The 14,879-nt window shown below is 53.6% G+C and overlaps 2 protein-coding genes across 6 annotated transcripts in view; one reads left to right on the forward strand and one right to left on the reverse strand.

The window, feature by feature from the left end:
• The first annotated feature begins 33 nt into the window (after positions 1–33).
• Positions 34–6,696, forward strand: LOC308502027 (UPF0193 protein EVG1). 3 transcript variants are annotated; one of them, XM_081059231.1, is made up of 7 exons: positions 34–222; positions 570–681; positions 1,480–1,542; positions 4,616–4,798; positions 5,457–5,588; positions 5,808–5,908; positions 6,084–6,696. In XM_081059231.1, the coding sequence occupies exons 2-7, from the start codon at positions 579–581 to the stop codon at positions 6,153–6,155; spliced, it is 654 nt and encodes a 217-aa protein (XP_080915357.1). In that variant the 5' UTR covers positions 34–222; positions 570–578; the 3' UTR covers positions 6,156–6,696. The 3 variants fall into 3 exon arrangements, 2 of the variants coding, with proteins under 2 accessions (XP_080915357.1, XP_080915358.1); XR_013993987.1 differs by having other exon boundaries at positions 91–222; positions 1,480–1,616; positions 6,084–6,117; XM_081059232.1 differs by lacking the exon at positions 5,808–5,908 and having other exon boundaries at positions 91–222; positions 1,480–1,616; positions 6,084–6,218.
• The window catches only part of MICALL1 (MICAL like 1), a 34,040-nt gene continuing 23,329 nt past the window's right edge, over positions 4,169–14,879 (reverse strand). For 2 of the 3 annotated variants that reach the window (XM_081059230.1, XM_081059228.1), the window contains exons 10-16: positions 14,216–14,350; positions 13,468–13,618; positions 13,267–13,357; positions 13,054–13,127; positions 10,685–10,799; positions 10,443–10,489; positions 4,169–9,346 (exon numbers count right to left, since the gene is read on the reverse strand). In XM_081059230.1, coding sequence (XP_080915356.1) covers positions 9,225–9,346; positions 10,443–10,489; positions 10,685–10,799; positions 13,054–13,127; positions 13,267–13,357; positions 13,468–13,618; positions 14,216–14,350 — 735 coding nt within the window. In that variant the 3' untranslated portion in view covers positions 4,169–9,224. The remainder of the gene's footprint in view (positions 9,347–10,442; positions 10,490–10,684; positions 10,800–13,053; positions 13,128–13,266; positions 13,358–13,467; positions 13,619–14,215; positions 14,351–14,879) is intronic. The other variant, XM_081059229.1, reaches the window with a different exon arrangement.

Raw genomic sequence — 14,879 nt, forward strand, 5'->3', positions numbered from 1 at the left:
CACTTCCGGGAGGCCGGCCGGAGTGGTAAGTGTGCGCATGCGACGAGGCACGCTCGTTACCATGGTAACCAGAGCGTCCAGCTGCCGGCCCTAGACACAGCGCTGTCAGTGTTTCTGCCGGGTCCCCGCGCGATGCCGCGGTAGAGCCGTGCTTTTGGTCTCCGGAGCCCAGCCACCGCTCTCTGTGAGGAGGGGTGCACCCAGCCGGGGTCTTACTTTAGGGTGAGGTTTCAATTTTGGCGTCACATCCTAGAGGCTTCATAGCAGGGTTTTATCTTGCAGTGATGATGAAAGAATCCAACCTGACTAAATTCCAACAGCTTTCGAAAAGCCCTCTTCCTCCCCAAAGACCTTCCCTGCCACAAGCACCAGGTCGAGATGAGATCTCCGTTCGTGTGTGTGTGTCGGTCTATCTGTTTTGCGTGGGAGAGGAGGGCACTCGCAATAGTGACACGCGGCGACACGATTCTCTTGCAGCCGGACCTCGCTCCCAGACTTCGGTGGTGTTGGAAGGGCGGGGTGCAGGAGTAGAGACAGGGGGTATGTCATTGTGTGTTTTCCCTCCTTAGGGCCCTGCCATGGCTTCCCAGGAGAAGATGGAGGCAGTGACAAAAGGAACGGGGTTCTGGAGCTGCCCCAAGCAGGCCACTTATACCCCTGGGACCTGTGAGCTCCTGAGAGGTCAGTGCGCTTAAAGGAAAAGAGTGGTGGTAGCAGTTACCCTCCGTAACTCGGGTCTCCCCTTTTGACCTGTGGCTCAGCAATTGCTATTTTCATTTTACAGAAAGATTCAGGTCCTACAACTTGCAAGTGGCCAAAAGTCAAAGAACTAAGAATTTTAGAGTAGTTAACAATTGTACATCCCTTAGATCACACTTTCAATTTCCCCTGGGAAGCTTTATCTCCACCCACCACCACCCACCACCACAGTGGAACCAACTGCTGTGTGACCAAATACCTTTTTCTTCATTGGATTTAGCGCAACCTGTAGTCAGATATTCAGTATGTCCCCTTGGATCAGTATCCACCTACCCCTCTAGCTGGTGAAATCCAATAGGGCTGGGGTTGTTCCTCTTTTGGCTCACCATTACAGATTCAGCCCCTGGCACATGGTTAATGCTTGGTCATTCATTCATTCATTTATTCATTCACACAACGAAAAAAATTTAAAAGGCCACTGTGTGCTTTAGACATTGTTCTAGGTGCTATGGATACAGCATTAAAAACAAAAACAAAAACAAACCAGCCAAAATTCTGGCTCTCTTGGAGCTGATATCCTAGTAGGAGGGTAACAAGTAATAATAAATAAGTAAAATGTGTAGAACTTAGGTGGTGATGAGTGCTACAGAAAAAAATAAGACAGAAGAGGAAGAGAGGGAGTATTCAGGTGCAGAAGGGGGGTAGGAGGTGATACAATTTTAAATTTCAGTGGGTGAGATGAAGGCTCAGGAGGCTTTACAAAAGTGCTTTATCTTGCAGTAATGATGGAGGAATCCAGACTGACTAAATTCCAACAGCGCCACATCATGGACACCATGAAAAGTAAGAGGCAGTCCACAGAGGCTTCCTGGGCAGAGGGATTCTGGGCCACGTTTTTCATGCTCCTCCATATTGAGGTAGGGGACATCATTTTAAAAGACCAAAATAGTATAGTGTAATATTTCCGACCCTTGCATCTGGGGGATTGACCTTGAGGCAGCCTTTGTTTCTTCCCCCAGACACGGGTCCTGGCACAACCACCAGTCTCCTGCAGTTCGGCTCTAGCTGACTTTCCCAAGAGATCACAGCCCAGGCGAGACTTCCTGTCCAGCCAAAATAGTCTCAAAACTGTCCTGTCTGCAATCTCTCTCTCCCTGTTACACACATAGCATAGGAGCTCTCCAGAGAAAAGGACTGTGTATGTGTCTCATTTGTCGTTTTATTCATCCATAGCTTAGCTAGCAGAAACAAGAAAACTGACAGAATTCCAACTTAGGAAGACTACGCAAAACCTTTCCATAGCTCACCTCTGACCACACATTACATTTTTTTTCTTCTTTTTTTTTTCGTTTTTTTTTTTTTTTAAGGAGGGCGCAGCTCACAGTGGCCCATGCTGGGATCGAACTGGCAACCTTGGTGTTATTAGTATCACACTTTAACCAACTGAGCTAACCGGCCACCCCTGCATTATTTATTTTTGAGGAAAACAAAAAAGTGGAAGTACGTGGGCACAATAGCCGGGAGCCCTCTAAGATCTTGAAAGCAACGTTGCTTTCTGAGATGTAACTGAATCAGTCAATATTTAATAGATCAGAACACAGACTTGTAAAGTTGCCTTGAAGAGAGAGAATACCAGAAGGTCCAACCCTGCCGAGTTTTACTTGAATCTACTGAAAGCTGTTGCCGTCTTTGAAGAAAGAATGTGCTTCTCAGGAGGGCATTTGATCAATGACAGAAACATAGGGAAGGGAGAGTCAGACATTGGCACCTGTTCAGCACTGGCTGAGGGAGGAAGCCTCCATCCGGCCAGGTCAGAGGTCAGATGTCCTTCCTTATTGTGGAAAAGTACTACTCAGGCTGCCTAATGCCGTAACATATCTGAATCACAACTCAGTCTCCACGCTCAGCAATCTACTAATAAACTGGTGTCCCCTGTAGCATGACCACAAAGAGATTATGCTAGAAATTTCACTAAAAGTAAAAAGACTAGCAGACCAAGGACTACATCTGTCTTGTTCACCACGGTAGCCCCAGCACTTAGCTGCTCAATGTTTTGTTTTTTGTGTTTTAAGCTGCTCAACATTTATTGAAGGACGGACTGCATTAGTGGTTAGGCCAACATGAGTAATTGGTTCACCGGGCAGTGTTATTCCCCTTAGAAGTTTTATTTTTTTAATTGCCTCCAGGCATTGGTGTTGAGTCTGCTTTCTTCTAGAATCTTCTCTTTACTTCTCTTAACTAAATCCTACTGTTGTTTTGAGCCTTCGTTCAAATTCTGTTGCAAGCCATAAATTCCTCTCCTTCACCGGAACTCCCAGAATTACTCAGGCCATAAATATTTGCTGAAAACAGGCCAGAGGAAGAGGTAGCATTTGGCACTGGACAAACAGAAGTAGGGAGTGGACGGAGCAGAAGGGACATTCTAGGAAGCACAGCATGTCTTCGGAAAAGGGAGATACGTAAAGCCGTGTGACCCCCAGGTACAGGATGGGAGAAGGGAAAGGTCAGTGGGAAGTAACGGCAGCACCATCCTTCCCATTCCTCAGGGCAGACGCCTCGGTCATCCTTGACGTCTCTTCCTCCCAGACCCCCCATCTGACCCATCAGCAATCCTGGCCGCTTGACGTTCAAACCATGTCCTGACTCTGACGGCCTCTGCCCTTGGCCCCCAACACAGCATTTTCAACAGCAACCAAAGGGATCATGTCACTCCTCTACGCAAAACCCTCCGATGGCTCCCGACCTCACACAAAGTAAAAGCCAGTCTTTCCAGAGGCCTACAAGGCCCTGTACTTCGCTTGAACCCATGACCTCTGACCTCTACGCCCACTATGTGCCCCTTTGCTCACTCCATTCCTGGCACCCTAGCCTCCTGGCTGTTCCTAAAGACACTCCAGGCATATTCCCACCTCAGGGCCTTTGCTTTAGCTCCTCATTGCCTCTGCCTGGAATTCTGGCCCCTCATCACTTTTGGGTCTTTTCTCAAATGTTACCCTCTTCGTGAGGCCTTCCCTGGCTACCCTATTTAAATGGTAAATCCTGCTTTGACACACTGTATGCTCCACCTCTGTATGGTCACCACCTAACATACTAATATATTTTACTTATCACCATCCACAACCCAGATGCAGACGCCATGAGAGCAAGACTTTGTCTTACCACTTTACCCCCAGTGTCCTGGGCCTGGCAGAGAGTAGATGCTCATTACGTATTCACTGGGTGGGTGACAGAAGGCTGGGAAGGTAGAAAAGGTAGGGGCCAGATCCAAACAGTGGGTGGGGCCTGCTCTGAGCTGGGCTTTACGGTGATCGACAGAGAGGAGGTGACACACTTGGCTGGCCTGGAGGAGACGCCCAGGTCTGGCATGGATAGCAGGAGAGACTGGTGTCTATTACCATCCAAACCATCCCTCCCTGCCATGGAGCAAGCCGGTTTTAAGAATCCTTTTATCGAAATAAAAGCACCAGTATGAAGGCTTGATGTACAAGAATGTTTATTGCAGCATTGTTTGAAGTAGTAAAAAGAAACAGAAACAGCCTGAATCTCTGAAACTAGGAGACTAGTTGGATAAATAAGGTAGCCATTCTAAGGACCAGTATACAGCTATAAAAAATAAGTTATATATAAATGGACTGATCTAGAACGATGTCCATGATAAATTGTTAAGTGACGAGTCTGTTGATCCAGTGTTTGAAAAACGAATCTTAGATATGCACACATCTTTGAACGTTTATATACGCATCAAAAAGAATGGACAGAGACCACCAAATTGCTCATTGTGTGCGCGGGGCGGTTGGAGGAGAGAAGGAAAGACTCTTCTGTACTGCTTGCCTTGTTAGAACAGGCAGGTATCACTTTTATAAATAAAAAAAAAAAAGCCAAGTGGATTCCCCGATGCCAACCCTTCCTTCCTCAGGAGGAGATACTCTGCCCCTGCAGTGCAGCCCAACATCCAGCCAGAGGGTCTTGCCTTCCAGGCAGCCAGCCTCGGCCATCTACCTGCCTCCCATCCTGGCAGCCCGATCCCACCTCCGGCCTGCCAGGATGTGCCAAGCCAACGGGGCCTACAGCCGGGAGCAGTTCAAGCCTCAAGCCACCCGTAAGTGGGAGGGCCTCAACCGCAGCCGCTCTCCCACCTCCCTCCATGAGGGGGGTAAGGGGTCCAGGGAGACGAGCTGCCCACCAGGCAGGTGGACATGTATCTAATCAAATTGTCACGATGTTTATACCAATGCTCTTGAGCCTTGGCACATGTTAGCTTGGGGGTGTTCGGGGTACAGGGGAAACCAGGTAGGTGGTCCTTCTCAAAAATTTTTTTTCAGAACCCTCTTTAACAGTTAACTGGATTCTTCCAATCTCTGATAAATGACTGGCTGGCAGGTCTCATGGCCACTGCTCCCTCAAGCTCACTCGGTGCCTCAAATCCAGAGCCCTTCTGCACGCCGGCCTGGATGGAGCAGTTCATCCCCTTCCTCCTAGGCACTTGACATAACTCGTGGCCCAGACCCTCCTACACTCCACGTAGCCTCTACACGCAGGCCACAGTGGTGGTGACTGAGTCTTCTTAGCCTTGCTCTGCAACAGAGCGCTGTATGGGTTCTGACAAAACTCTCTTCTTGGTTCTCTCAACCCCTTTCCCTTCCTGTCTTCACGACAGGCTCCGGTGCACCCTGGAGTGAGCATGTCCAATTAGGAACATAGGCCATGAATGGGGGTGCCCTTCACGCCATAATTAAGCCATTTCTGGGCCTTAACAGGAGATCTGGAGAAGGAGAAGCAAAGACTCCAAAATATCTTTGCCACGGGGAAGGACAAAAAGGAACGGAAAAGAAAGCCCCCTCCTGTGCGACAGGAGGATGCAGCCCCTGAACTGGACCGGTTTGAAGAACGTAAGCCACTGATGGGCCAGTTATGCAGGGGAGGGGTGTGTGTATGGAGGGGGCCCCCGAGTCAGAGGAAGGGGTGATCCCTGAGGGCCAACCAGTGATTAACACTTACCACAGAACCGCCTCCTCGCCCCAGGAGAGGCAAGCCCTGCCCCCGCCACACCTCCCTGGAGCCTGAAAGCCCCTCAGCCCTGTCCACTGATGACCCTTCTCCCTGTCCAGTGGTGAAGGAAATCCAGGAGAGGAAAGAATTCCTGGCTGACATGGAGGCCCTGGGACAGGGCAGACAGTACCGAGGGATGATCCTAGCTGAAATCTCCCAGGTAGGAGAAGCCAACAGGGAAGTGGGAGGGGACCCATCCCCCAGGATTATGGAGTACGAGACGTGAGGAGAAATAAAGCGTCAGCTGTGGCCGAGGTGTTAAGTTCAGCTCTAGCCTCACACCCATGTTGGCTCCCCAACTTCCTGATACCCAGCTTTCCTTGATACCCTTGCAGAAACTACGGGAAATGGAGGACATTGACCAGAAGAGGACTGAGCAACTTAGGCAGGCACTTGCCACCACTTAGTCTGTCTCCAGAGATGGGGGCAGAGCAGCCGAACCTGGACCACTGGAGCCCACCCCATTGATTGCCAGGAAGGGTCATCCCCAGGTCAGCCCACCCCTCCTGGCCTTCCTCCATGTCAAATGGTCATACAACACTGCCCGGGCCTCAGGTACCCCAGGCATATACAGCACCCTAGAAAATGGACTACATCAGAGAATGAGCCCGTTCTCAACTGTCCAGGGATCCTGGGTCAGCTGCGCCTCGGAGACCCACGGTCACAGATTCATATATGTATGACTTCGAGTCTTTTCTCAGGGAAAGAGCCCCATATGCAATGAAAGCAAGGTCCGAATCTCACCATCTTGGGCAACTACCTAAGAGTGTCCAGTGGGCCCTCCTTCCGCCCTCTCCACCCACTGTGTCCCCACACTGAGCTTTCTGAACTTAGGAATGAGTATGATTCCTTTCTTCCTACGTCTTAGGACCTACTTATTTGAGTTCTACAGCCTTAGGTAAATGTTTAACTGCTATGATTAATTGGCTAATAAAACATATTTAATGTAGGTCATTATACCGTTTTGTTTTCAGAGGGATAAGGCTGATTTGTTCAAGGAGTTAGAATTGTTCAAGCACAGATGGTTTCTAGCCGTTTGCATATTTCAAGTGGAAATGGGAACCAACGCTCCTGAGCACCCCATGGCCGGGCACTGTGGTAGGTGCTGAATTTCACTCTCAGTTAATTCTCTTAGTAAATCCGTGCAGGGGTTCATTATCCCTGTGTGAAAACTAAGGCTCACTGAGATACTGTAACCAAGGTCATTTCACTAGCAAGTAGCCTACTCAGGATTAAGTTAGCTTTATGTCTTTCCACTAAACCCAGAGCCCATGAGAACAAACCCAAAGGGGCGGGAAGAATCCGAGAGCGCTGGCTTTGGCGTTCCGGTGCCAGCCTGTGCTCCATGACCTTGGGCAACCCCCCAGCCTCAGCACTGGCTGCTCTCCTGGGAGGCTTGGCCTCAAAGAGCTGCTGCAGAGACATGTGCCCACAAGAGCAGCCCCTGGGCCTGGCACACAGCACATGGCAGTCCCCAGACCTTCTGATAACCACGAGCCCGGTGTTCTCCAGTACTCTTGTCATTTTTCCCATCCTTATATGTCAAAATATTTTGAAAATGTCAGCCAACGCTCCCTCCTGGTGGGATTCATAGAATCCTACAGGCCCTGTGACCTAAGTTCTGGTTTGCAGGATAAACACTGCCTGCAGCCTCGAACAGGTTAAGCGGAGGGCCAGATCGAGGGCTAGCCCCAAAACATTCCTCACACGCTCCAGACCTGAGGGCGGAGGATACGTGATAAGGACAGCGGTCCTCCCCCTGGAAGACCCCACTACATGGCTCAAAGGCAGCAGACTGGAACATCCCAGGATAAATTCAGCCTACCGTTGACTTCTATTCAGATCAGTTGCCAACATTTACAATTTACACACACACACAATCTGGATTTCTAGCTTCTTCTGAAAAATGGAAAGATCTGACAACACTTGGTCACATTCCCACAGGCTACAGTTGACTTGAGGAAGAACTTCCCTCTTTGGTTATGGCACAGACACACCCCAGTTCATCCTAGTCCCCGCCACCTGAGTCTCCCGACACCGAGACAGCCTGATGGAGCCATCCCTCAGGTGACACCCAGCCTGGTTCATGTGTCCTGGCCCCTGAAAGGCCCTGGAGGTGGTGACCCCCGCTGCAGGTCAACAGGCACGTTTGGAAGGAGACCGCCAGGGGTTACAGCGGTGCAGGAGTCACCTCTCCCTACAGAGGTGCGGAGTCCTGCCCGATCGATAGTAGTGAGGGCCAGGGCCCCTATCGGTGAACAGCCCCTAGTGGCCCCTCCTCAGCCACGAGAGATACCTGGCCACGAGGCACAGCAGAGGCAGGAATGAAGGCAGACCTGGCCAAGGGAAAAGCACCCCAAGTCTGCAGGGCACTGGCAATGAGGTGGCCTCCATTTATTGTTGGTGAGGAAAATCCTCATGAGTTAATACAGTACGCTCTTTCCCCAGAAGTGTGCTGAGGGAAGGGGGCCCTACGGGGGCCCCAGCAATAGCTTATAGTAACAGTGGTTCGACCAAGGGCTGCTGGGCCCAGTGCCTAGAGAAAAGGCCTTGTCCCCAGTGGCTCCTCCTCTCCCACAGCCGTCCCAGTGGGGCGAGTGGCCATCAGTTCTCTGATGGGAACAAGTCAGGAAAGAATGAACAGACGAGTGTGAGGAAACAGACTGGTGATGACCCCACATAGGAATGGGCCCATCATTCCCTCACCCTGGGGCGGGAAATGCGGGGGTCAGGCTAGTGTGTTGAAGAGCCAGGATTAGCACCTAGGGAAAGCGTACCCCGCTCAGCTGATGATCAGGGACCAGACATGTAACGGGGGCCTGCCTCCCGGAGACCCTCGCTAGGAGACTCAGCACTAGGGCACCCACCCACCCAGTGTGGCCATCACAGCCCCCTGTCCTGGGGAGGTTTCCTACAAAGCAAGGGAAGACGAGGAAAGCAGCTCCTAGAACTTCAAGGGAGAGAGGGAGGCTTTTGTCCATCAGGCCCGTTCACGCCCGAGGACACAGTAACTAACCCACTGAATCCGGGACTTCATAACTACAGCTGCTGACGGAGGAGAAACAGACTCAGTGCCGTGTGCCCTGCAGAGGAGGACAGGGACTTAAGGCCAGGGCCGGGGCAGGAAGAAGCCAGAGCTGCCCATCGCAGCAAGGGCCGGGCGGGCGGGAGGGTGCTTGGCGCTGGCCCTCCCTGGACCCAGGACCCTGCTTGCTCCACTACAGCATCTAAAGTCATCAGAACCAGACTGGGCAGGGCCGAGCCGCAACTGCCTGTGGCTCAGAGAAGAGAAGAAAACTCTTTGGCCCAAACCAGCCAGAGGGCCCTGAGGAGGGAGAGGCCATCACCCAGAGGTTCCCTCCCCTTAAGTCATCTTTCCTCTCGACTGGTCCTGAAGGGAAGCAGGGTGCCCCCCCTCCAGCGGAGCCCAGCCCAGGGGCTGAGCCAGGAGGGTGTGGGTGGAAGTCCTCTCATTGTTAGCTCTTGTCACCAGGGGACTTGCTCTTAGTGTCACGCTTATTTCCTAGCAGCTTCAGCACCTTCATAGTCTTGAACTTCCCCTTCTTCCTGCCCTCGGGTTCAGCCTCCTTCTGGAACTCTGCAGGAGAGAAAGGGGCGTCTTAATGATGTAGGGAAGAAGGGACAGGCCAGGGCACGTGCCGGCCCACGAGGGCTGGGCCCAGCTCCAGCACCTCCTCCTGGGAACCCTGGGCACGTCATGCCACCGTTCTGAACCTCCAGTTCTTCACCTATCGGATGGGAACCATATCCTCACCAAGTATTTCATTTCAGCAGGGCTCTGACATAAAGAATGTGAGAGCAATCTGGGGACTCTGAAGCATGACATACATTTATCTTTAAAATTCTGATTCCTTTAAAATTCTGATGAAAAAGGCTGGTTCCCACAGCTCTGCGGGTTATTACAACACAAACACTGACTGTTGGCGCTAGAAGAAACCTCAGAAATCATCTCTCCTAGCCCCTAATTTTACAGATGAGGAACATGTGGGTTTGCAATGATGGACTAACACCAACTGAGCTCTTTGTAGGTGCCAGGCCCTGGGCAAAGTGCTTTACACACATTATCCCAGCATTCCCCAGCATACACCTGGGAGCTGGGGGGCCTCTGTCACCCCCATTCTGCAGACAAGGAGACTCGGGCCTACAGGGGTGAGGTGGGTGGCTCAAGTCACCCACTAGTAAGCATCAAAGCTGCGACTGGAACCCAAGCAGTCTGACTGAGTCCAGACTTAACCACAGGCCACAACATGAGTCATGAGTGGAACAAAAATGAACCCCAGGTCCCCTGACTCCCAGTCCAGTGCTCTTTTAACCGTTCCAGCACTGTCTCATTCCAGGTAAGCACTGCCATTTGAGCCTACAGACTCCTCTAAGACCAGCTGCAGGTCTCAAGGGGGACGCACAGCTTAAGGCAAACCACCCTGGGGAAATGCTCACTCCACACCAGTCCTCCCCGTGGATGGATGCCAGGGCATCCCACCCCCACCTCCAAGCACAGGCCACAGCCTTCCTGGCTACAGGCTGGCCTGCCTTACCACACAGGGCCTTCCTAGTGAAAAAGAGGCTGGGGGTTGGCACACACCATCCCTGTAGCGCCAGCTCCAACCCTCTGTTCAGCCTGTCCCTCACCCTCCCGGAGTTCAAATGGGCCAGAGCCCCAGGAGGGGCCTCACCTTTCTTCTTGATCATGGCTTCCAGCATCTTATCTTCCTCTTCCTCCCTGAAACGAGAAAGGGAAACTGAGTATGCCACAGGAGGAGGCACCAGAAAATCTCGGTCCCTTCCAGCCTCCGACTCCATACAGGTTGAGCAAGGCTGCCCTGAGATCGGTGATGGTGAGGGCAGGGCTGGCGCGGCCTGCTCTGGGCCCTTCCCCCCAAGAACCCCAGGGGAGCCCCTGACCCAGCCACGTCACCTCTGCCGGTCCTCGTCCAGGCAGTTGATGATGGCATTGCGCTGCTCAATGAGAATCACAATCTCCTGCATCAGCACCTTCTCCCGGCCCCGGTCCTCCTCTGTCCAGTCCTTTTCTGCCCAAGGAGAAAAGTAAGGGTGTGAGCGATGGGAAAACTTTCCTGCCTTCCCCAGAAGCCAGCAAGCAACACCTAAGTGCTAAGGGCGGGTCAGCTCCACGCTAGCTCCTGTGAGGGCAGGAAGGAGGCGCCCAGATGGGTGAGGGTTACACATTTTCGGAGAAATGCAGGTTATTATAGAAGAGAGCAAGGATACCAGGCTGCCTACCAAAAACACCCTTCAAGGGGGCTCCAGCAGGGCCAGCAGAACACCTGCTCTGAGAATAGACCAGCGCATGCCAGGAGGTTCCCTGCTTCTGTTCATTCATTCATTCAATAAATGTTCACGGTGGTTTCTTGGAGGAAGCAGGATTCGGGCTGGGCTTGCTGAGAGCCTCCAAAGGTGGACTGCCCAGAGAGGGGCAGAGGTGGGAAAAAACAAAACAAAACAGGGAACCCCAGGGGTCCTCATGCAGGAGAAGTAATGTGACCCAAAAACATTAATGCCATGAAAGAAGGCAGACTAGAGGGGACGCTGGGAGCAAGGAGACCAGCCAGGAGGTGTCCCTGATGTCTCAGAAACCTGTTGCCCCTCCAGCCTCCACTCAAGAACCCTCAAGGACCACCCCCTGGTATTCCTCTCATCCAGCCCACAGGCTCCCAGGGGGTGGATGCCCACACTTGGCCTTCCCGCCACAATATCTGCCACCAAAGGCCTCCCTGCCTTCAAACAGCACCCTGAGGCCCCCTCAGCCCAACCCCCTCCCACCTCATCTTGTCAAAACTCAGGAGCAGGTGGCCCAGCATTGTTCTGGGGACAGCATGGCCTTCAGAGTCACCACCTCAGCTCCTACTCTGCCACTTCCCAAATCTGGGGTCTGGGCAAGTTATGTCCCCAATCTACATAAAGGGAAACTGAGGCTCGGGGAATTTAAGTCCTTGCGCAGGGTCACACAGCAAGGGCAGAGCCAACATTTGACCCTAGCAGCCTGACACCCCCAAGCTACAGCCCTTACGGATCTCCAACCCACTTGGGGCCTCGTAACCAGTGTCGCCCTGCAAAAACAACAGCTGACAAGCGCAGGATGCCCTGCCACCACACAGAGGGCCAGGCCGGGGCCAGGCTGGCCTGGGATTCATAGGTGCTGTGCCCACTCCAGCCACAGGGTGGCTCCCTCTGAGTGGCAGCCACGCCCCAGCCTCCCGGAGATTTGGGAGTGACCCACGGATGGCAGCGGAAAGCTGGGACTTTCTGCGGCTTCCCCAGGCACAGACACGCCAGCCTCCCAACTTCCCCAGTCACTGGAGAGGCAGGGCCACCATCCCAGCAGACAGGAGGGGCTGTGTGTGTATAGGGACTGGCCCAGGTCAGAGGCATGCATAGACACCCAGCTCTACTGATAATGGGCAAGACTCCACCTCTCTGGCTCTCCGCTTGTTAAATGGGAATGAGGGTGCCCACCGCTTGGACCATAGGAAGTAGTCAGGAGCCCTGGCTCCCGGCTCTGGGTGCTCCAGTCCTGCGGTCTCTCTCGGCCTGCAGCAGAGGCTCACTCCAGGTCATGGCCACGGACCCCAACTCAGCCACATAATAACCACCGTCAGCCCCTCAGAGGCCACAGTGTTTCCATGTCCACTATCCCTTGGTCCCAAGAGTTCCCTACGAGGTGAGTACCTTCATCCCGTCTTACACTTGAAGCCACTGGGGCTCAGTGAGGCTCAGAAATCTGCCCACCCTCGCTCTTCCCTGCACCCCGCCTGTTAGGGCCTGAACATGGAATGTGTGACTCCACACCCAACCCCTTCCGCTGCCCTTCCACCATGCTGAGCCCATCCTGTCCGTCCCTCCCAGAGTCATGCCGTGCAGGGGGCCCTCTACCTTCCCTTTTTCCACCAGTAAAGTCCTGCCATGCTCTGGGCCTGACAGCCGGGAGCCCAGAGCTGCCTCTGGCAGGCACCTGCTGTCACCTCCTCAAGGAGCAGCCATGGGCCCTGGAGCTTGAAGCCCCTCCCCCTGGGGACCTGCCCACCCACACATTCCGGGAGCCACAGGTGGTGTGTTCCTGAGCCTGGTGCTCTCTGACACCATGTGTCCACACTCCCACCGGGGCTCAGCCCATGTATCACCTGTTACGACCCAGACGGCCCCTCCAGCTCTCTCCTCTGACCCGATTCCCAGAGTCGGCCTGTGTGCCTGTCAGGGCTCTGTCCACTCCCCCGTGTCACCAGGCCCCGGCGCAGGAGCCCGGAGAATGGACGAGGCTGCACTCACCTGGCTTGTTGAGAAGGCATCGGAGCTCATACTCCACATCCGCCTGACGCTGCTCCAGGTTTTGCTGCTTGAAGCTAAAAGGTGGGAAGGAGCCGACTATTAATTCAGCCCCGCGCAGCCGCCTTGGCCTGTGCTGTCAGTGATGAGAAGGAAGACGGGGGACTCTCTGTGCTAAGCTCTATGGATTCCAGAAAGGGGCACAGGAGAACTCACACGTAGATGAGCTCGGACTCCCGCCGAACAAGCAGGTGCTTCTCATGGATGAGCTTGAACCAATCCACCAGCATGTCATCCTCACGGCCCTCTGGAAACCAGATACCCAGTGAGCCAGGCGTGGCAGCAGTCCCGGCCCTCACGCAGCCATCGAGGCTCCCCCCAGACAGAGACGCTCCTGCCACCCTAAGTCCCACCCACCAGGCCTCCCAGCAGTGCGCGAACCATTCACTCCGCCACGCAGCTTCTTCTCCAGCAGGACCCCACGGTGTTCCAGGGCATCTAGCTGGCGCTCAATGGTGTCCACTTCTCTGTGGATGTCCTCCTCAGGAATGTACTGGTCAGCCTGGACCTGCGCGACAGCACCCGTCACCTGAAGGACAGCCTTCCCCTCCCACCTGCCCGCTGCCAGGAGCTTGGCCATTTCTCTGGCCAGCATTGGCCACCATGGGCCCAGGGCTGCAGCTGTCCCACATCCCACTGGAGCCAGAGGCAGGATCCCAGTGTGAGGAAGTTTGGGTGTACAGATACCCACAACCGCTGCGTGCCCCTGGCCAGGCACACCCTGAGGGAGGCACAACTTCCTACCTCTCATGGCAACCCTCCCCCTTCTCTGCCACTCCAGAAATGATATCATAGTGAGAGGGTGACCCTATGAGAGAGATAAACTAGAGAACACTCTAATCTATTTAACTAGAAGTGTATCATGTGAGTGCTTTAATCCTTGAACTATTATTAGTAACAAGTTAAATGCACCACCCTTTGCTCCTGCTTGAGAACAACTGATCTGCTAGAAAGTCAACCTTCCAATGGGGCCACCCAAGTGCCCCCTCTCCGACATCTGAGGGCAGCTGCCCCGACAGCCCATCCTATTGAAGTGTCCCGGGGGGAGCCTGAGGCTGCCAAGGAGGGGCCGAGCCCAGGAAGTCTGGGAGCTCCCAGCTGGTACCTTGCGCTTGATGAGCGGGAAGCCATGTCCTGGGGCAGGTGGCCTCGCTGGCTTGGATCCCTTGATGGCTTTCTTTGTGGCTGGGGACGCTGTGGGTGATGCCTTCCGGTTAAAAGGATTCTCCTTGCAGGAAGACTAAAGGCAGGGCCACATGACAGAGGGTAAGTCTGGGGAGCGGCCATAATACCGCTCGCAGCCTGATCACGTGGGACTATGGAAAGCAGGCTAGACCCCGAGGGCACGGAGAGGAGGGCTCACATAGAGGAAGAACTGCCCAGCATTGAGTTCAACAAACATCCCCATTTCCCAGCACTTCCCCTGTGCAGTTGCTGTGCTGGAGACTTCCACACGTTCTTATGAATTCTCACAGCGTTCGCAAAGTGAGTATTGTAACGCCCACTTGACAACTAAAACTGAAGTTCAGAGAGGTTAAGGTCCCGCACTTCCCAAGGGCCCACGCTAAGGCGGAGCAGCCATCCTGCACTAGGGACAGTGATCAGGATAAGGAGTTGCAGGCTAGACAGCTACAGTCGCTCATTCAGGCCTCACACCACCCTTTCCCTAGCAGGGACTCTCAGGCTCAGAGAGGTACAGCTCCTTGCCCAGTGTCGCCCAGCAAGGGGTACGAAAGCACAGATCCCACCTTGCATCTGGCTAGCGGATG

This window comes from Rhinolophus hipposideros, assembly GCF_964194185.1.
Source record: "Rhinolophus hipposideros genome assembly, chromosome: 9".
NCBI classification, from domain to species: domain Eukaryota; kingdom Metazoa; phylum Chordata; class Mammalia; order Chiroptera; family Rhinolophidae; genus Rhinolophus; species Rhinolophus hipposideros.